Source organism: Piliocolobus tephrosceles, chromosome 2 (assembly GCF_002776525.5).
Source record: "Piliocolobus tephrosceles isolate RC106 chromosome 2, ASM277652v3, whole genome shotgun sequence".
Classification (NCBI taxonomy): Eukaryota; Metazoa; Chordata; class Mammalia; order Primates; family Cercopithecidae; genus Piliocolobus; species Piliocolobus tephrosceles.
The window spans coordinates 147,906,730-147,928,788 of record NC_045435.1 but is presented as its reverse complement, the minus strand read 5'-3'; the positions used below and the strand labels follow the sequence as shown (position 1 = coordinate 147,928,788).

Sequence of the window (22,059 nt, the reverse complement as noted above, 5' to 3'; positions counted from 1 at the left end):
TTAGGAAGGTTTTTCCTCAGTAGCAGAGAATAATTAGACCCAAACTCACCACTGCCCTGGACTTGCCTGATAAATTACAAAAACAGGATCTAAAAGGATCAAACTATTTCCAAGGAATTTCATCCCAAAACAAAGCTCAAGACCACATATCCAAAAACACACATTTACTCCTAACACCCACAACCTGTCAATGTGTTCTTATTGGGGAAAAAAAAAAAATAGTTTTTGCAGTTGTAGTTAAGGATCTCAAAATGACACCATTCTGGATTATCCAGGTGGGCCCGAATTCCAATGAGAAATGTCTTTATAAGAGATACACAGAGTAGAGACACACGGGTAGAACAGTAAAATGCGACGTGAAAATCAAGGCAGGGACTGGAATTATGCAGCTGTGGGTGAGGGAATGCCTGGAGCTACCATAAGCTGGAAGACCCAAGGAAGGATTCTACCCTAGAAGAGGCATGGCCCTGTGAACACCTTGACTTCAGGCATCTGGCAAGTAATATCTTTTCATACCACAATGGAATAGAAATAGTAATCAATAGCGAGAGGAGCATTGGAAATTGTACAAACACATGGAAATTAAACAACATGCTCCTCAACAATCATAAGGTCAATGAAAACATTAAAAAGGAAATCAAAAACTTCTTGAAACAAATGAAAATTAAAATATAGCATACCAAAACCTATGGGATGCAGCAAACGTGATATTAATAGGGAAATTTATAGTAATAAACTCCAAATAAGCAACATAACTGCACCACAAGAAACTAGAAAGCCAGGACAAACCAAACTCAAAATTAATAGAAGGAAAAAAATAAAGATCAGAGCAGAATTAACCAAGATAGACACTAAAAAATACACATAGGATCAATCAAACAAAAGGTCGTTTTTATGAAAAGATTTTAAGTCAATAAACCATTAGCTAGCCTAAACAAGAAAAAAGAGAAAATCCCAAAAAAACAGAAATGAAAAAGGAGACATTACAACAGATGCCACTGAAAAACAAAAGGTCACTAGGGACTGTTACGAACAACTGTACCTTAACAAATTAGAAAACCTAGAGGAAAAGGATAAACATAAACACCTGGACACATACAACCCTACCAAGATTGAACCAGGAGGAAATAGAAAACCTGAACAGACCAATAACAAGTAGCAGGATTGAGTCAGTAATAAAAATTCCCCCAAATGAAAAGCCCAGAACCAGATGGCTTCACTGCTGAATTCTACCAAACTCATAAAAAAGAATTAACACCAATTCTTCTCAAACTATTTCAGAAAATTGAAGAGGAAGGAAATCTTTTTAACTCATTCCACGAGCCCAGCATTACCTGAATACCAAAATCAGAAAAGACACAACAACAAAGAAGAAAACTATAGGCCAATATCCCTGATGAATGTAGATGTGAAAATCCTCAACAAAATACTAGCAAGCTGAATCAAACAACATATATTTTTTTTAAAGCACCATGATCAAGTGGGATTTATTCCAGGGATGCAAGGATGGTTCACACAGAAATCAATAAATGTGAAGCTTCATGCAGAGGCAGTATCATAGCCAGTGAGGTTTAGCCACGGTGTGATTACTGCTAATTGAAAACTTTTCCCCATAGCCCACTGTGATGACTTGTAATACAGTCAGCATTAAAAATAAGATAAATATGACACATTACCAACAGAATGAAGGAGAAATACCATGTGATTATCTCAATAGATGGCCAAAAATTTTTTGGATAAAATTTAACACCTCTTCATGATAAAACTTTTCAACAAATTAGGCATAGAAGAAACACATCTCAACATACGAAAGGCCCTGCTATGGTATGTATTTTTGTTCCCTCCAAACATCATGTTGAAATTTTATCAACAACGTTGGAGATGGTTCTGATACATGTTTGAGTCATGGGGAGCAGATCCCACTACTGAGTATGATAAAAAGCCCACCATGATGACTTGTAATACAGTCAGCATTAAAAATAAGATAAATATGACACATTACCAACAGAATGAAGGAGAAATACCATATGATTATCTCAATAAATGCCCCCCAAATTTTTTAAATAAAATTCATCATCTCTTCATGATAAAAATTCTCAACAAATTAGGCATAGAAGAAACATATCTCAACATAATAAAGGCCCTGCTATGGTATGTATTTTTGTTCCCCCCAAACATCATCTTGAAATTTTATCAACAATGTTGGAGATGGGGTCTAACAGATATTTGAGTCACGGGGAGCAGATCCCACTACTGAGTATGTAGCCAATGATATCAAGGAGATACCTGTACCCCCACATTTTATGCAGCATTATTCACAGTAGTAAAGATGCAGGGTCAACAATGTCCATCAGTAGATGAATGAATAAAGAAAATGTAGTATATGTACACAACGGAATACTATTAAGCCATGAAAAAAAGGAAATTCTGTCATTTGTAGCAACATGGATGGAACACAGGACATAATGTTAAGTGAAATAAGCCAGACTCAGAAAGACAAACATTACTTGTTCTCTTTCATATGTGGATCCTAAAAATTGTTGATCTCAATGAGGTAAAGCAGAATGATGGTTACCAAAGATTGGGAAAGGTTGGGGACAGGGCAGGAGGAGATAAAGTAAAGTTGGTTAATAAGTACAAACAGGCCGGACGCAGTGACTCACCCCTGTAATCCCAGCACTTTTGGGAGCTGTGGTGGGTGGTTCACAAGGTCAGGAATTTGAGACCAGCCTGACCAACATGTTGAAACCCTGTCTCTACTAAAAATACAAAAATTAGGCTGGGCGCGGTGGCTCACGTCTATAATCCTAGCACTTTGGGAGGCAGAGGAGGGTGGGTCACCTGAGGTCAGGAGTTCGGGACCAGCCTGGCCAACATGGAGAAACCCTGACTTTTCTAAAAATACAAAAATTAGCCAGGTGTGGTGGTGTGCACCTGTAATCCCAGCTACTCAGAAGGCTGAGGCAGGAGAATGGCTTGAACCCGGGAGGCGGAGGTTACAGTGAGCCAAGATGGTGCCACTGCACTCCAGCCTAGGCAACAGAGTGAGACTCCATCTCAAAAAATAAAAAAGGTACAGACATTCAGTCAGAGACAAGGAATAAGTTCTAGTGTTTGATCGCACATTAGGGTGACTATAGTTAACAATTCACTGTATATCTTAAAATAGCTAGAAGAGTTGAAGTGTTCCCAACGCAAAGAAATAATACACATTTCAGGTGATGAATATTTTAAATACCCTGATTTGGTCATTACATATTATATGCATATATCAAAATACCACATGTACCCCATAAATATTTATAATTATTATGTATCAATAAAATAGATAAATATTTTTAAAAAGAATGTGAGTCTGGCAGTACCTTTTTCCACATGCATAAATTCAACATTTATTCAGTGGCTTCATCATTGAACTCATATTTCATTATAAGTTAAGAATTTTTTTAATTCTAGAGTTATGATGACATTGATATTTTATGAATTTTATAAAAGGAAACCTAATTCCCTCGCTATAATTAATCCTGTTCTATAAAATACAAAATAATTCTTGAAAATTTTGTGTAAAAATTTTTTTTTATGGCTGGAAGTCATTTAAAGTTCTTTCTTACAGGAGTACTTTTGTAGCTAAATCATGACCTCAGGTTCTCTCTTTTACAATTTGAATTGTTTCACCCATGTGTCCTTTCTATTAAAATGCAACATGCCTAGATGCAAACAGTTTAACACCGTTGTATAGGCCTGGAAATTAAATCCCATTGTTGGACCTGGAGATTAGAACCAACCAATCAGCAGTGTATCTAGATTTTTTTTATTTTTTTTGAGATGGAGTCCTGAGTCCTGCTCTGTTACCAGGCTGGAGAGCAGTGGTGCCATCTCGGCTCACCGCAAGCTCTGTCTCCTGGATTCAAGCCATTTTCCTGCCACAGCCTCCCGATGTAGCTGGGATTACAGGCATGCGCCACCACGCCCAGCTAATTTTTGTATTTTTAGTAGAGACAGGGTTTCACCATGTTGGCCAGGATGATCTTGATCTCCTGACCTCATGATCCGCCCGCCTTGGCCTCCCAAAGCACTGGTTACAGGAGTCAGCCACGGCGCCTGGCCATTTATTTTTTTTTTTCTGGAAATGGAGTCTCGCTTCATTGCCCAGTCTGGAGTGCAGTGGTGTGATCTCAGCTCACTGCAACCTCTGCCTCCCAGGCTCAAGCGATTCTCCTGCCTTAGCCTCCTGAGTAGATGGGATTACAGGCACCTGCTACGCTCAGCTAATTTTTTTTTTTGTATTTTTAGTAGAGAGAGGGTTTCACCATGTTGGCCAGGCTGGTCTCAAACTCCTGACCTGAGGTGATCTACCCACCTTGGCCTCCCAAAGTGCTGGAATTACAGGCGTGAGCCACCACCCCTGGCCGTGTCTAGACATTTAATGACAGTATCCACTTACTGAATATGTCATAATTTATCATACTGATTTTACAAAGACTCTTATAATTAATGATAACTTCTATAGGGGTCCCAATTCCAAGAATATGGGTCAGTTCACAGATTGGCTTTAAATCTGTAATGATTATGTCTATGAACTATTTGGAACCTCAGCATAGAGCCTGAGAAATGACAAAGACTCTGAGGCAGTGGACATGCACTTAGCTTTCTTAGTGTTGTTTAGTCTGGAGTCCTTGACATTTCAGGCTCAGAACCAGGCTGGATCAGAAACCGGCTGACTTTCTAGGGCCTTGACATTCGTTGTAGTATTCTTTGTGATTATCTGGCCTTGCAACACTGTCTCTGCCACAAAGTCCCACTCGCTGAGGCCCAGCCTCCTCAGGCTTTGGAAACAATCCCCTTAAGAGGTAACATGATATGGCGGGACTGATTTCCAACTCCAATTCCTGTTACTTCTGAGACCTTGAACAAATTGTCTCACGTTTTTTAGCTTTAATTTCTCATCTGAAACTTTGGGTTAACAATACTTAGATATCACTAGATGTCAAAGTTATTGTAAGACTAGAAGAGGAAATTACTCTGTATTCAATATTCAGTAAGTGGACACTATCATTAATAATAATTCTAGCTATGAAAAGGGTAGTAGAACTGTAGTTAAGTATCTCATAGAACTCAGTGTGGAACGCATGTCAGCTCTGCTAAAAAGTTTTACCTCTGAGCTTTCCATTTTGGCAAATTCCTAAACTTCCTGAAATAACTTTTAAACAACACAGGTAACTTCTTTAAGAAGAGAATACACACATGCTCATAAAACTGAGGCATGAACTATTCTTCTCTCTGAGATGATATAGATGCTACTTGGCCAGTGAGCATGAGAATGACCTATAGCAAATACACTTATCAGAGTAACTGACCAATTTAAACAACTACACTAACAATGAGCAAACAACTTTCCATTTTTCTGAAAAGAGGAACAAAATGTTTTTAATTTTGTTCAGATTTAAGCATATGTAGTATCTTTGCTTTTCATCTTTATAAGCAACTCTATTGCTACCCCTTTGGGAAAATGTAACATATTTGTCACATTATATCTGTGCCTGTTTGAAAAATAATTACAATATTTTTGTGCCTGCAATCTGCACTTAAATTGTGGTTATTTATTGCTTCTTATATTGATCAGTGCAATTTCTAGGCACTAATAAGTTGCTAAATAATAAATCATAAAAACATTCTGGAAGCATGAGGGGTTTTGCTGCGAGGAACCAAAAACATAAAGGTGTTATTTGGTGCTATTCAATGTACATACCAGTGTTTGCAACATGTAATATTCCAGGAATTATTTGTGGCATCTCCTGGGAAGTGGAGCTCTCTGGCAATCCATCATGGTTGTTTTTTCTTTTCCAATTCTTATGAGCATAAGGACTTCTAGGTTTGCCTTCCAATATACAAGTAACTGCAGAGCAGCCACTCCATTGAACCCTGGACACTTCTTTTCTTCCAAGACGTAAAAGCCTATCCATTCTCCAAAATGCTTTTGCAAAGGCTTTGTGTATGTCCTCATACTCACGCCTCACTGCTTCTGTTTTGTTTATGGCAGAAAAGAGATCTTCTATTGCTGTGTATTCTTCTCTAAACACAGTGTAAAAGGAATTGATTATTTGTTGCTCATCAGTTGTCATTTGGTAAGAAGGATCAAATTTGGAAAGCTGATGGAGAAGTAAAACTGGGAGTTCCATGGATGTCAACTCTGCCGCTGAGGCGCCATGATGTCCATCGAACAAACCGAAAAAACACACATTAGGTTTATTACCAAAATTACTCACTACAGTGAATTTATCATTCATGTCAGCTTTCCATGTAGAATTCCTGTCTTCACAAATGCCCACTCCTTTAATTAATAGATGACATATTTTTTGAGAATATATGACACTCCTGTCAATGTTATCAAAAATCTTATAGTATGCTGGTATTTGTTTTTTCCAAAGCAGCTCAAAAGCATTATTAATGCTCTGTAGGGTTTTTTCAGTGAACATAAAAGATGATAATAGTTTAGAAATCATGAACTGTCTCTGAACAGCAATCACTGAGGGCTGTGGTTTCTTTTCGCCCATCCATTGGAAACCCAGCGTGGCCAGAGCTACATGTTGCTTCTTATGGAGAAAAATACCAGTTAGGTCAATTTCGTGCTTGCATATGGAACAGGGTAATGTGGTCGCTTGCTCGTAGACCTGCTCCTCTTCATGGCGTTTAGTGTGTCTCACTGGTCTTGACTTTTTCTTTCTAAAACGTTTTCTTTTGGGTAAAAGTGGAATATCCACATATGAATCAAATGTTGATGTTTTCATATTCCATTCTCTTGATTTCCAAAACACTCTGCAAACAGGATGAAAGATATTTACATGCCAGGATGATGCAGTGAAAATCTCTTCAAGCAGGCTCTTATCATTGCAATTTGATTTGGCTCCTCACAATCTTATATAAGCCTAGGATTAAATATTCTGAGTCATATTCCTCAAAAAACATGTAAGTACTCAATTAATTGGTGATTGATCTGTGTCTGCCTGAAATAAATTAGGCAAAAATTCCAAAAAGTCAGCCAGACATCTAAGCAAATGCTCAGAGAAATCAGCACAATATTTTACCTTAGGCATGTGAAAGTATATATTTGAGACCTGCGATTCTGATTTTTAATATGGACAGTCATGTATTGCATAATGATGTTTCAGGCAATGATGGACCATATGCAATGGTGGTACCAAAAGATTATAATGGAGTCAAAAAATTCCTATTGCCTAGTGACATTATTGTTGTCTCAATGACATAAAGTGCAACATGTCACTTATGTTTTTGTGTTGATGCTGGTGTCAACAAACCTAATATGCTGCCAGTCAAATAAAAGTGTAGCAAATACAAGGCCAGGCATGGTGGCTTATGCCTGTAATTCCAGCACTTTGGGAGGCCGAAGTGGGCGGATCACTTGCAGTCAGGAGTTCAAGACCAGCCTGGCCAACATGGTGAAACCCCGTCTCTACTAAAAATACAAAAATTAGGCTGGCCCGGTGGCTCACACCTGTAATCCCAGCACTTTGGGAGGCCAAGGCGGATGGATCACGGGGTCAGGAGTTCAAGACCAGCCTCGCCAACATGGTGAAACCCCGTCTCTACTAAAAATACAAAAAATTAGCTGGGCATGGTGGTGAGCGCCTGTAATCCCAGCTACTTGGGAGGCTGAGGCAGGAGAATCACTTGAACCTAGGAGGCAGAGGTTACAGTGAGCCGAGATGGTGCCACTGCACTCCAGCCTGGGTGGCAGAGCAAGACTCCATCTCAAAAAGAAAAAAAAAAAAGTATAGCAAATACAAGTTATGTACAGAACATAATACCTGATAATGATAAATGACTATGTGACTGGTTTATGTGTTTATGATAGTATAATTTTTATTGTTATTTTAGAGTGAACTCCTTATATTAGAAAAAAATTAACTGTAAAACAACCTCAGACCTTCCAGGAGGTATTGTTAACATAGATGACAACTCCGTGTGTTGTTGCTCCTGAAGACCTTCCAGTGGGACAAGATGTGGAGGGGAAAGACAGTGATAATCCCAACTCTGTGTAGGCCAAGGTGTGTATTTTATTTTATTTTATTTTTTGAAAAAGGTTAAAAAGTTTTAAACAAAATTTAACAATAATTTTAGTTAAATTTTTTAATAAAAATAAAATTTAGCTGGGTGCGGTGGCTCACACCTATAATCCCAACACTTTGGGAGGTCGAGGCGGGTGGATCACATGAGGTCAGGAGTTCGAGACCAGCCTGGCCAACATGGCAAAACCCCGTTTCTACTAAAAATACAGAAAATTAGCTGAGCATGGTGGCTCATGCCTGTAATCCCAGCTACTTGGGAGGCTGAGGCAGGAGAATTGCTTGAACCCAGGAGGCAAGAGGCGGAGGCTGCAGTGAGCAGAGATCGTGCCACTGCACTCCAGCCTGGGTGACAGAGTGAGACTCCATCTCAAAAGATAAATAAATAAATAATTTAAAATTTTAATTAAAAAATTAAAAACAGAAAAAAGCTCTTAGAATAAGGAAATGAAGCAAGTAGTTTTTGTACAGCTGTACAATGTGTTTGCCTTTTAAGCCAAATGTTACAAAAGAATCAAAAAGTTCTAAAAATTAAAACGTTTACAAAGTAAAAAGTTACTGTAAGCTAAGGTTAATTTATTATTGAAGAAAAAATATTGTTTACAAGTTTAGTGTAACCTAAGTGTACAGGGTTTATAAGGTCTGCAGTAGCGTGCAATAATGTGCTAGACCTTCACGCTCACCACTCACTCATTGACACCCGGAGGGACTTCCAGTCCTGCAAGCTTTATTCATGGTAAGTGCCCTATTTTAAAATGTCGCATTTTTTACTCTTTGTACAATACTTTATTGTACCTCTTCTGTGTTTAGGTACACAATACTTTCCATGTGTTACAGTTGCCTACGGTATTCATTACAGTAACACACTGTACAGGTTTGTAGCCTAGGAGGGATAGGCTATACCATATAGCCTAGGTGTTAGTGGGCTGCACCATCTAGGTTTGTGTAAGTACACTCTGTGACGTTCACACAGCCATGAAATTGCCTACTGATACACTTCTCAGAAAGTATCCCCATCGTTAAATGATGCATGATTCTAATTACTTTTGTGCTGCATTTCGTCTGCCTTAAAACACTTTTGTTCTAATTAGAGGGTTCACAAGAAAATGAATGGATTATGCCAAAACCAAGCAGAATAAGGAAAAGAACTGAGAGTGAGGACAGAATTTTTTTAAAAACTACAACGAAGAGGTATGGGCTGAGGATAGGAAAGAAAAGATGTAGAGCTGGATGACACATTTCTGGAGAACAGGCATCATTTTATACCCCTTCCTATCAGAAACATCTAGCACTGTACTCAGCACCTGGGGCCATTTTTATCCATTTCATGCACAATTTCCAAGGGCCTATGAAAAGTTAGAGACCAGAAAAAAAAAATGCTTTGGTTACAAAATATTTTAAAACTTGATAAAAATCAAAGTTGGCTGGGTGCAGTGGTTTATACCTGTAATCCCAGCACTTTGGGAGGCCAAGGTAGGGAAATCACTTGAGGCCAGGAGTTTCAGACCAGCCTGGGCAACATAGTGAGGCCTTGTCTCTATTAACAATTAAAAAAAAAAAAAAAAAAGCCAGGTGTGATGGTATGCATGCCTGTAGTCCCAGCTACTCAGGAGGCTGAGGTGGGAGGATCAGTTGAGCCTGGGAGGTGGAAGCTGCAGTGAGCCATGATTGCACCACCACACTCCAGCCTGGGCTACAGATCGAGACCCTGTCTCAAAAATAAATAAATAAAGTAATTATATATATATATATATATCTAGAGAGAGAGAGAGAGAGAGAGAGAGAGACCGAGTTTCACTCTTGTTGCCCAGGCTGGAGTACAATGGTGCAATCTCGGCTCACTGCAACCTCCGCCTCCCGGGTTCAAGCGATTCTCCTGCCTCAGCCTCCCAAGTAGCTGGGATTACAGGCATGCACCACCACGCCTTGCTAATTTTGTATTTTTAGTAGAGACAGGGTTTCTCCACGTTGGTCAGGCTCGTCTTGAACTCCCGACCTCAGGTGACCCACCTGCCTCAGCCTCCCAAAGTGCTGGGATCACAGGTGTTAGCCACTGTGCCTAGCCATAAATATTTATGAAATGTGACATTACAAAAACTAGTCAACTTCAACTCAATTCATATATAAATTGTATTTGAGATGGGTACATTTTAATGTGTTAGAGTAATGAGGGATGGAGCCTGCGACACTAAGAATACTTGGAGCCTCTAAGTACTTAAAACATCTCAGATACATAATAGATATTCAACAATTGAATATCTATTGATATTCTATAGATAGTTGGTAGTTAGATAAGAAATTGACTCATTTAATTATAATGACAATATGATAATAATAATAATAATGAAATATATTTTGTTGTAAAAGGTATATATCATCATGTTCTTAAGTTCAATGCAGAAGGATACAAAGTAGAAAATAAAAGAATGTTTTTGTCTTCCCACACTCCACTTGAACCCAGGAGGTGGAGGTTGCGGCGAGCTGCGATCACGCCATTGTACTCCAGCCTGGGCAACAAACCCCAGTAGTAATTGAGTTATCTATCTTTCCAAATATAAATTCGTATGTAAGATCTTGTCTGGCCCTGTGCAGTGGCTCACACATAATCCCAGCACTTTGGGAGGCAGAGGCAAGTGGATCACTTGAGGTCAGGAGTTTGGGACTAGTCCGGTCAACAGGGTGAAACCCTGTCTCTACTAACAGTACCCCAAAAATTAGATGGGCATGATGGCACGCCTGTAATCTCAGCTACTCGGGAGGCTGATACAGGAGAATCGCTTAAACCCAGGAAGTGGAGGTTGCAGTGAGCCAAGATCATGCCACTGCACTCCAGCCTGGGCGACAGAGTGAGACACTGTTTCAAAAACAAAAACAAACAAATATATTTTCTGAAAGCCAGTAGGGTCCCATTTTGCATGCCATCCTAAAATCTGATTTTCAGTAAATACTAGATCATGGACAGGAAGTTTGAATATGGAAGAACAAAACAATATACATCGTCCCTAGGTATCTGTGGGGAATTGGTTCCAACACCACCCTCTCCACGCATGGATACAAAAATCTAAGGAAGCTTAGGTTCCTGATAAAAATGGCATAGTATTTGTATCTTCCTTGTATGTTGCCTCACTCTGTCATCCAGGAGTGCAGTGGCCTAGAACTCCTGGGCTCAAGGCATCCTCCCACCTCTGCCTCCATAGTAGCTGTAACTACAGGCGTGCACCACGACACCCGGCTAATTTTTGTATTTTTAGTAGAGATGGGTTTTCGCCATGTTGGCCAGGCTGGTATGGTCTTGAACTCCTGGCCTCATGTGATCCACCCGCCCCACTTTAGCCTCCCAAAGCACTAGGATTACTGGTGTGAGCTACTGTGTCGGCCCTTCTGTATACTTGTGTATTTATTTATTTGAGATGGAGTCTTGCTCTGTCGCCCAGGCTGGAGTGCAGTGGTACGATCTGGGCTCACTGCAACCTCTGCCTCCTGGGTTTAAGCAATTCTCTCACCTCAGCCTCCCAAGTAGCTGGGATTACAGATGCTCACCTAATACATACACACACACACACACACACACACACAGATATATATATATATATAGTATTTTTAGTAGAGACAAGGTTTCACCATGTTGGCCCAGGCTGGTCTTGAACTCCTGACTCAAGTGATCCACCCAGCTCTGCCTCCCAAAGTGCTAGGATTACAGGCGTAAGCCACCGCACCCGGGCTCTCCTGTATACATTAAATCATCTCTTGATAGAATATGCATAATGCAACGTAAATGCTATGTTCTTATACTGTAGTTCTTATATTGTATTTTTATTTGTATTATTTTGTTGTTGTATTGGTTTATTAGTATTATTATTTTAGGAGGTATTTTGGGAATATCTTCTACCCAAAGTTGGTTGAATTCACAGATGCAGAACCTTCAGATATGGAGGACTGACTCTGTTGTGAAAAATGTAGACTTAGCATTTTTTTTTTCACGGGAGGAAAAAGCATGTAAGTTTACTTTACATAACTGACTGAAAAATACATTCAGGAAATAGTAAGTAGAAGCCGGGGGCAGTGGCTCACACCTGTAATCCCAGCACTTAGGGAGGCTGTCGGATCACCTGAGTTTAGGAGTTCGAGACCAGCCTGGCCAACATGGAGAAACTCCGTCTCTACTAAAAATACAAAATTAGCGGGGCGTGGTAACACCTGCCTGTAATTCCAGCTACTTGGGAGGCTGAGGCAGGAGAATCGCTTGAACCTGGGAGGCGGAGGTGGTGGTGAGCCGATATCATGCCATTGCACTCCAGCCTGGGCAACAAGAGCGAAACTCCATCTCAAAACAAAACAAAACAAAACAAAACCAAAAACCTGAATAAAAGAAATAGTAAATAGAATATAATACGACTCATGAATGCTGAAGGAGTGGGGGTAATCGTTATGTCCAAATAATCTCCTAGTTGTAACTTCTGTGACTGCAGGGGTCATGGAATCACCAGTCCCCTTTCTGCCAGACGTGGTGCTGGCCAATCTCCTTCACACAATAGCCAGATCTTTTAATATCTGTAAAAACGACTACAAAATTGAAATGTGTGCCCTTCTTTCTAGCCTCTGGATAGGCTTATTTTACTAAGCTCAGTTCTTTCAAGGTTGCATCTATCCAAGTGTAGATCGCCAGCTCGCTGGATGGTATGTTCCCCGGGGAGAACTCGACCATTCTGTGGCGGCGGCTGTCACTGGCCTGTCTTGTAGTGATCAGCTCCTGAAGCTCCTTCTTAATTTCCTCCTGGGTAATGCGCGACTCCACCGCCATCTTTCTCCTACGGCCTCAGACTTTGAATAAAAACAACAAAAACAAGTTGGTCGCGGTGGCTCACGCCTATAATCCCAGCACTTTTGGAGGCCGAGGAGGGCCGATCACGAGGTCGGGAGTTTGAGACCAGCCTGACCGACATGGGGAAATCCGTCTCTACTAAAAATACAAAATTACCCGGGCGTGTGCCTGTAATCCGAGCTACTCAGGAGGCTGAGACAGGAGAATCCGGTGAACCGGGGAGGTGGAGGTTGCAGGGAGCCGAGATCACGCCATTGCACTCCAGCCCAGGTAACAAAAGCGAAACTCCGTCTTAAAACAAACACAAAAATTGTCCCTGGGCGGGCGCTGTAGCTCGCACCTGTAATCTCAGCTACTTAGGATGCTGACACTGGAGGATGCTTGAGCCCTGGAGGTTGAGGCTGCAGTGAGCTGTGATGGCGTCACTGCACTCCACCTGGGTTACAGAGGGAGACGCGGTCTCTTCAACAACAACAAATATTCACTTACTAACTGTATAATCTCAATCAAGTCTTTTAATTTCTCTCAGCATCTGCTTTCTTATCTGTAAAGTGGACACGGTTGCTTTTAGCCTTAAATGAGGTAAATGAGGAAATAGTTGGTACCTAGGGGACGCTAAAAAAAAAAGCCTGCTCATTCTGCCCTAAGTGAAAAGGACACTGAGAACTATGCCAAATAAAAATACATTACATAACGGCATGAAATTATAATGCTTAGGGAGAAATGTGTTCTACGTAAAATTAATTAAGAAAAAATCAGGAGATCAATGGGAGAGGATTGTTTTAACGACCTGTATTTGAGAACTGTGTAATGCATATTTACTAACATGTTGTGGTAAGTTGTTTATATCATCACTTAGTTACCAGCTATGTTACACGGTTTAAGAGAAAATGAACTTGGTCAGGTGCAGTGGCTCACGCCTGTAGTCTCAACAGTTTGGGAGGCTGGGGTAAGAGAATTGCTTGAGGTCAGGAGTTGGGGACCAGCCTGGGCAACATAGTGAAACACGTTCTCTACAAAAAACTTAAAAATTAACTGGGTATAGTGGTGCACACCTGTAGTCCCAGCTACTTGGAGATTGAGCAGGGAGAATTGCATGAGCCCAGGATTTTGAGGTTTCAGTGAGCTATGATAGTGCCACAATACTCTAGCCTGGGTGACAGACTGAGACCCTGTCTCAAAAAAATACAAAAAATATATTAAATTAAAAATAAAATGTGAGCTATATTAAATAAAACAATTAGAAGAAATATATATGTAAATTAAAAATGAATGGAAAATAATGTAATGGCCATAGAAAACAGGTAAATATCTTTAAGATGCTAGCCAGTAAAATTTGAATCCTGTAAATTATTCAAAAATCACTTCTAGAAAGGAAAACCTTCTATGATAAATGATAAATAAAATAGTGCACTATGTGATAGGCAAAAGGGCTTTAGCAACCTTCATACGTGGTTTCCACATGGCAATATAAATAAAAATTAAAGAAGCAAGCAAAACTCTGATAAATTTGAAATGTTTTGCCACTTTATTTGTATTTAATTCCCTGAAGTTTATGACTGTGTTGGATACAGCTACTTATCCCTGTAGTAAAATTTTATTTACAACTGTCCACATTATAAATACTTCTAGAACTATTTGCATTTTGGGAAGTCTTCATGGCTTTCCCTCACCAACGATTATTTTTCCCTTTTTAATGGAAAATCTAAAAATTACACAAAAATAGGAGTATAATAAGTCCCCATAAACTCATCACTAGCTTCGACTGTCATCAACATTTTTTTATTCCTGTTTCATCTATATCCCCATCCACCTTATTTTATGTTATTTTATTTTATTTGAGGTGGAGTCTTGCTCTGTCACCCAGGCTGGAGTGCAGTGGTGCTATCTCAGCTCACTGACATCTGCTTCCCGAGTTCAAGCAATTCCTCTGCCTCAGCCTCCCGAGTAGCTGGGACTACAGATGCCTGCCACCATGTTTAGCTGATTTTTGTATTTTTAGTAGAGACGGGTTTCACTATGTGGGCCAGGCTTGTCTCGAACTCCTGACCTCAAGTGATCTGCCTACCTCAGCCTCCCAAAGTGCTGGTTTACAGGTGTGAGCCACTGCACCCAGCCTATGTTATCTAATTTTATCACAATTTTTGCTGGAGTATTGTAATGCCAATCTCCAAATTGTATCAACTCACCCATGAATACTTCAGTCTCAACAAATTTGATCAGCATCCAATCACTTCTTCAATACCTACAATAGGCCGGGCGCGGTGGCTCATGCCTGTAATGCCAGCACTTTGAGAGGCCGAGGTGGGTGGATCACCCGAGGTCGGGAGTTTGGGACTAGCCTGACCGACATGGAGAAACCCCATCTCTACTAAAAAAAATACAAAATTAGCCGGGCGTGGTGGTGCATGACTGTAATCACAGCTACTGGGGAGGCTGAGGCAGGAGAATCGCTTGAACCCAGAGGGTGGAGGTTATGGTGAGCCGAGATGGCGCCATTGCACTCCAGCCTGGGCAACAAGAGCGAAACTCTGTCTCAAAAATAAAAATAAAAATAAAAACTACAACAGGCCAGCTACCGTGCAAGGTGCTGAGATGCACAGATGGATGAGGATGCACCCTGCCCTTGAAGCTATGAGGGGAAAAGATTGCAATCTGTCCATATGCTCATCCAGGTCATTAATAAAGGAATGAAACAGGTCAGGTGGAGCCAAGGACAAAGCCCCATTATGTGCCCAACCGGGAACCTAGCCCTTCATCTGGCTAGGAATGGTGTAATGAGACCTAAGAAAATGACCTAGGAAAACTCACAGCTGAGGCTTATTAGCAAGGAGTCCAAGGCAGTATCCAAGGGAATGATCACTTAGCCGGCAGAAGGAGCAAGAGGACCCAGCAAAAGAAATGGACAGGTAAGCAGAGAAGTAGGGGAAGAAACTGGGTCTGTCAAGGCCTTTGAGTGCTTTTGGCCAAAATATATAAAAATATTTTAATTGCTATTTTTTGGTAATATTCATGTAAAGGATGTAGTTTTATGAGGCTTGATGGCCTATTGGGACAATATATAAGGCACCACAACACTGTGTTTTGATCTGAAGTCAATTACTTATATCAGAACTTCATTTTTCCATATGCCGGGGCAGCCATAATACAGCTCTATCACACATGGGCCATTCTTAGAATGTATTGCATCATTCGTATGTTTGTTCATTCACAATAACAAATTAAATAGGCCGGGCACGGTGGCTCATGCCTTTAATCCTAGCACTTTGGGAGGCTGAGGCGGGCCTATCACTTGAGGTCAGAAATTCGAGACCAGCCTGGCCAACATAGTGAAACCCTGTCTCTACTAAAAATACAAGAATTACCCAGGCATGGTGGCAGTCACCTGTAATCCCAGCTACCCGGGAGGCTGAGGTGCAAGAATCACTTGAACCCTAGGGACAGAGTTTGCAGTGGGCCGAGATTGCGCCATTGCACTACAGCCTGGGAGACAGAGACTCTGTCTCAAACTAAATAAATAAATAAATAAATAAATGTAAATTAATTAATTAACTATAAAGACATCAGAACAAGAGCATAGAGAGGAATACGAGTCCTCTTTTGTATAAGGTAGAGGGATATATCACTCTTCAATGTACATAGTTTACAGGAAGCCAAGGTTTCATCTGATGACTAAGAATGTGGAGGAAAAGAATACTGTAGATATAATTATTCATTGGCTATACTTATTATCCAAAAAAAAATTTAAGAAAGTTTACCTTAAAGCATTATTGGTGCTCATGTTCCTTTGGAATTACCTTTCTTTGCCCTCCCTTTATCCCCTTTCCCTCTATTTCTCCAACCTGAGTAGTGATGGTGGAGGTAGAGGTGAATGTGATGGCTGCGGCAGAAGTAGTGGGGATAGTGATGAGAGCGGTGGTGGGCGTTCCCCCGACTTGATGGTAGAGCTCCCTGTGTGGAATGTTTACTACATCACCCGGAACCTCAGTCAGAACTCACTTTATGATTCAGAAGGACTGTGAAGCAATAACATTACAAGTTGTATGAAGTCAACTTGGGAATTTCTGAAAGAAGGAGCATTTGTTAAATATACTGTCTTACTTACTCTCTCTTCCTTTCTCTGCCATCGTGGTGTGTGCTCGACTCTGCTTCTTACCATGTCTTCTCACAAAACTTTCAGGATTAAGCGTTTCCTAGCCAAGAAACAAAAGCAAAATCGTCCCACTCCCCAGTGGATTTAGATGAAAACTGGTAATAAAATCAGGTAGAACTTCAAAAGGAGACATTGGAGAAGAACCAAGCTGGGTCTATAAGGAATTCCACGTGAGATGGCACACATATTTATGTTGTGTGAAGGTCAAGACCACCTTACCATATTAAGCTGAAAATATTACCACTATCTGGATAGTTGGACATGTTTTATTGGGAATATATTTCTTCTCTCTGTGTGTGCTATGAAGGCACTGGTTGGCTGGATTCAGTAATAAATATGTGAGGCCTTTGATTTCTGTCTCTGCATATAAATATAAATATATATATATACTGTCTTACTGCTGGATGCAGGGGCTCACATCTGTAATCCCAGCACTTTGGGAGGCCAAGACAGGAGGATTGCTTGAGGCCTGGAGTTCAAGACCAGCCTGAGCAACATATCGAGACCCCATCGCTACAAAAAAGAAAAAAGAAAAATTAGCTGAGCATTGTTGCACACACCTGTAGTGCTAGCTACTCAGGAGACTGAGGCAGGATGGTCACTTGAGCCCAGGAGTTTGAGGCAGTCAGCTGCAGTCAACTATGATTGTGCCATTCCACTCCAGCCTGGGTGACAGAGCAAGATCCTGTCTTTAAAATAAATAAATAAACTGTCTTATGCCTATGTAGTAGAAATGAAAATGTAAGAAGAGTGACTATCAATTGTTTTTATAAGTTGTGGCACTTTCAAATAGCCATTTTAGGAGACTATCCTTACTGTATAGATGGGATGTCTTCCCAGCCAGTGTTACAGGATCTCAGGCCATCTGTCTAGGACACCTCCTCTATCTGCTCTGTAGATCCTACCCACCCCATCTTGCTGTCTCAGGTAACTGCCTGAGAGTTGTAGATCTTGACTGGACTGGCTTTCATAATTATTTCCCTAGCCTTCACTCTTGGCTAATATTTTTAGTTCCTAAATCTTTAATCCACAGCTGCATGCCACTCCCTCACCCCAAGGCTGGGGTAGAACAAGAGTCCTAGAGCAGGTTGCCTGAATGCTGAAGAAGTTTGGACAAGCCCAACTGTCAACTAGATATCTCCCTGAAGAGGTATCAAAGTCAACATGTTCAAAATGGAACTCACTAACCTTTCCTCCAGAATCTTCTTTGATGATCAACTTAGTTTAACTGGAACGTCTCAGAGAATCCCTTTTCCTGTGTGGTTCCAGGTTAAATTTGGCCAAGAAGGGAATCTTAATATTTAAAACTTAGGGGTTTCTATTGGAATGCTATCATCATCCAATGAGTTCACCCACAGATGCCGAAGTGCCTAGCAGGTTTCTGTTTGTCCTTTGTTCCCCACTACACTACCTCTAGGTTTTCCTCCCGCTCCAGGTCTTGCTGACCAATAGCAGCCCCAGGCCTATTAGCTGGCACCTGTCTGTGGGCCACAGAAGCAAACATTTCCTCTAGACTTCCCTATCAGCTTCTCCTTCATGGTCCAGTTTGGGCATCTGGTCTGGATGTCCCTGGCTTCTCAGACTGACTGGATGGGGACTTCCCTGATGCCCCAACTCCTCTTCCTAGATGTTTAGTCGACCAGCTTCTCCCACAAACTAATTTTAACAATAAATCCTTTTTTCCACAATGCCTAGGGTTCTGCTTTACTGATTGAACCTTAGCTAATACAGGGACCGCTATCACCCCATCCTCCTTTCCAGGATATATGAAATTGATCACCAAGACCTGTCAGATCTCTCTCTCTCTCTCTGTTTATTTTCTTTCTTTATTTATTTTGAGATGGATTCTCACTCTGTTGCCAGGCTGGAGTGCAGTGGCTCAATCTCAGCTCACCGCAACCTCCTGCCTCAGCCTCCTGAGTAGCTGGGATTACAGGTGTGTGCGATCACACCAAGCTGATTTTGTATTTTTAGTAGAGACAGGGTTTCACCATGTTGGCCAGGCTTGTCTTGAACTCCTGACCTCTGGTGATCCGCCCACCTCGGCCTCCCAAAGTCCTGGGATTACAGGCGTGAGCCACTGTCCCCAGCCAGATCTCTCTCTTCAATATCCCTCTACCCACCCACTTGTCTCCATCCCCAGTGCTATCTCATGGTTCTAGGAGGTGAAAATATCTTGCCCAGATTTCCTAACTGCTCAATTCACTTCCAGTCTGGTTGCCTCGCAGTGCGTTCCCCTTAGAGCAGTCAGAGGAGGTGATGCCCTGACTGAGGCCCATTACTAGCCTGCCCTTGTCTTTGGGATAACCTCCCTAATGTGTTTGACAAAGCTCTGTCTCTATTGGCGTCTGCTAACTTCTCCAGCTCCATCTGTCAGCACTGCTCCTTCACCCCATGCCAATATTATGTAGAGTCATTAGATAAATCGTTGCCAGTTTGGTATTAGATTATTATAACCTGAATTTTTCTTATTTATTGCTTTTTTAAATCACACTGAGCATACAGGCACTGCATATTAATATCTAGCAGTTGGCCAGGCACGGTGGCTCATGCATGTAATCCTAGCAATCTGGGGGGCTGAGGCAGGCAGATTGCTTGAGCTCAGGAGTTTGAGACCAGTCTGGGCAACATGGCAAAACCACGTCTTTACCAAACATACAAAAATTAGCTGGGTGTGGTGGCGCATGCCTGTGGTCCAAGCTACTTGGGAAGCTGAGGTGGGAAGATGGCTTGAACCTGGGAGGCAGAGGTTTGCAGTGAGGTGAGATTGTGCCACTGCACTCCAGCCTGGGTGACAGAGTGAGACCTCATCTCATAAAAAAAATATATATATATATATGAGTGTGTGTGTATGTATATTATATATCTTATATATAGTATGTATATAACATATATACACACATAAACATATATATTTATATATATATATGGCAGCTGCATTATCCCCATGCCACTGTAGGTGTGGAAGAGAATGAGCATCTCCTTCAGGCAAGTGCCTAGTGCCTGTAAACCCCATCTCCCTAGAGTGTGGTCAGGCATCTCACAGGGTGGCTGTGGTGTTCACATCACACTTCCGCATGCAGCTATCAGACCGGATGGTGATAAGGAGAGTGGAAAGGCCCCTTACAGAAGTTAACTGGTGACTTACTGTAAACTTCTCTTTAGAAAGGCAAAAATAGAGAAAGCATAGTTCTGAGATGCTTCCCAAGAGTGAAGATGAGTATATTTCTACATAGATTCTCAGCAGCTTGTTTTCTTCCAAAGTGTATTTGTTGTGTGTTAATTTTGTTTATTAATTGATCGATTATTTATTTTATTGACTTAAATAAAAGTTTTATTTTTTATTTATTAGATATCCAATTAATGCATTCTCCTTTTAAAAATATTCAAATAATACAGAAGGATGCAGAGGAAAAATAGAGGAAACCGCTGCCAAAAGTAGGGTGTGTATTATTCCAGACTGAGTTTTATGTATTTTTATATATACATGAAAACATACATGCTATCCATTATTAAATTTAGGTATAATTTGCATAAAATCCATTGCTCAATTTTTAAATGTGCAGCTTGAAAAATTTTTATATAGGAACTTACCTGTAGACTCCATTAAGTTTTGTTCATTTTCTGTATTTTCTTTTTTTGTTGTTGTTGATACGGAGTCTTGCTCTGTCGCCCAGTCTGGAGTGCAGTGGTGCGATCTCGGCTCACTGCAAGCTTCGCCTCCCGGATTTACGCTATTCTCCTGGCACAGCCTTCTGAGTAGCTGGGACTACAGGCGCCTGCCACCACGCCTGGCTAATTTTTTGCATTTTGTTTAGTAGAGATGGGATTTCACCGTGTTAGCCAGGATGATCTCAATCTCCTGACTTCGTGATCCACCTGCCTCGGCCTCCCAAAGTGCTGGGATTACAGGCTTGAGCCACCGCACCTGGCCGTTTTCTGTATTTTCTTTAGTAAATTCACAACATAATTACAATATTATTCTGTAAATGTTTTATTTCACTTACCAGTATGGAATAGGGATTTTTCAAGTCAGTACTTATCAACCTACCTATTCTTTTCAACCACTGTATTATATTCCATAGTATATGTAAAGATGTAACATGGATTATTTAACCATTTATCTATAATCATGAAAATTTTTTTGCTGTAACAATATTTCATAAGGAAAAGAAATATGGTAACTCAGTAAGGTAGAGGATCACATAATCAATGTACAAAAACCAAAACAATTAATTTGAAAATATAAAAGCAAAAATAACCTATTAGATATTATAAAAAATAATTTAACTAAGAATAAACAAAAAATGTTTGAGTGAAAAAAATGCATATGAAAAAAGCTAAAAAACTACCAAGAACAAAAAAATATGAATAAAGGCAAAGACTCATCTTGTCCTTGGATCAGAAAACTCACTATTGCTGGGCGCAGTGGCTGATGCCTGTAATCCCAGCACTTTAGGAGGCTGAGGTGGGTGGATCACCTGAGGTCAGGAGTTCAAGACCAGCCTGGCCAACAAGGCAAAACCCTGTCTCTACTAAAAATACAAAAATGAGTTGGGTATGGTGGCGAGTGCCTGTAGTCCCAGCTACTCAGGAGGTTGAGACAGGAGAATCACTTGAACCCAGGACGTGGAGGTTGCAATGAGCCGAGATCACGCCATTGCACTGCAGCCAGGGTGACACAGCAACACTCTGTCTCACAAAAACAAACCAAAACAAAACAAAAAAACCTCAGTATTACATAAAGTTATCATCAAAGGGGGAAAAGCAAACCATCCACAGGGAGAAGATATTTACAACGTGTATATTGACAAATAACAAAGTATTCAAATCCAAAATATGTAAAGATATAAATAACTCAAGCAAATCAACAATGGAAAGACAGACAGTCCCTTCTCCCCCAAAGTTAGAAGACTTGAGAGACATTTCACACAGGAAATAGAATTATTTATACAATAGAATATCATACCTCAGAGGAAAGAATCACTCTTACTACCCAC

At 40.7% G+C, this 22,059-nt stretch overlaps 1 protein-coding gene and 1 non-coding gene across 3 annotated transcripts in view; one reads left to right on the top strand and one right to left on the bottom strand.

Annotated features, from left to right (window-relative positions):
• PP2D1 (protein phosphatase 2C like domain containing 1) overlaps window positions 1-16,868 on the bottom strand; it is a 30,477-nt gene extending 13,609 nt beyond the window's left edge. For both annotated transcript variants that reach the window (XR_002730692.2, XM_023207314.2), the window contains exons 1-2: window positions 16,665-16,868; window positions 5,750-6,816 (exon numbers count right to left, since the gene is read on the bottom strand). Coding sequence is in view for 1 of the 2 variants with exons in the window: in XM_023207314.2 (XP_023063082.1) it covers window positions 5,750-6,816; window positions 16,665-16,687 (1,090 nt within the window). In the remaining variant the exon portion in view is untranslated. The remainder of the gene's footprint in view (window positions 1-5,749; window positions 6,817-16,664) is intronic.
• LOC111539543 lies at window positions 1,536-1,675 on the top strand. Its single transcript, XR_002730709.1, has one exon. It is a non-coding gene; the product is annotated as a U4 spliceosomal RNA (small nuclear RNA).
• Window positions 16,869-22,059: the final 5,191 nt, after the last annotated feature.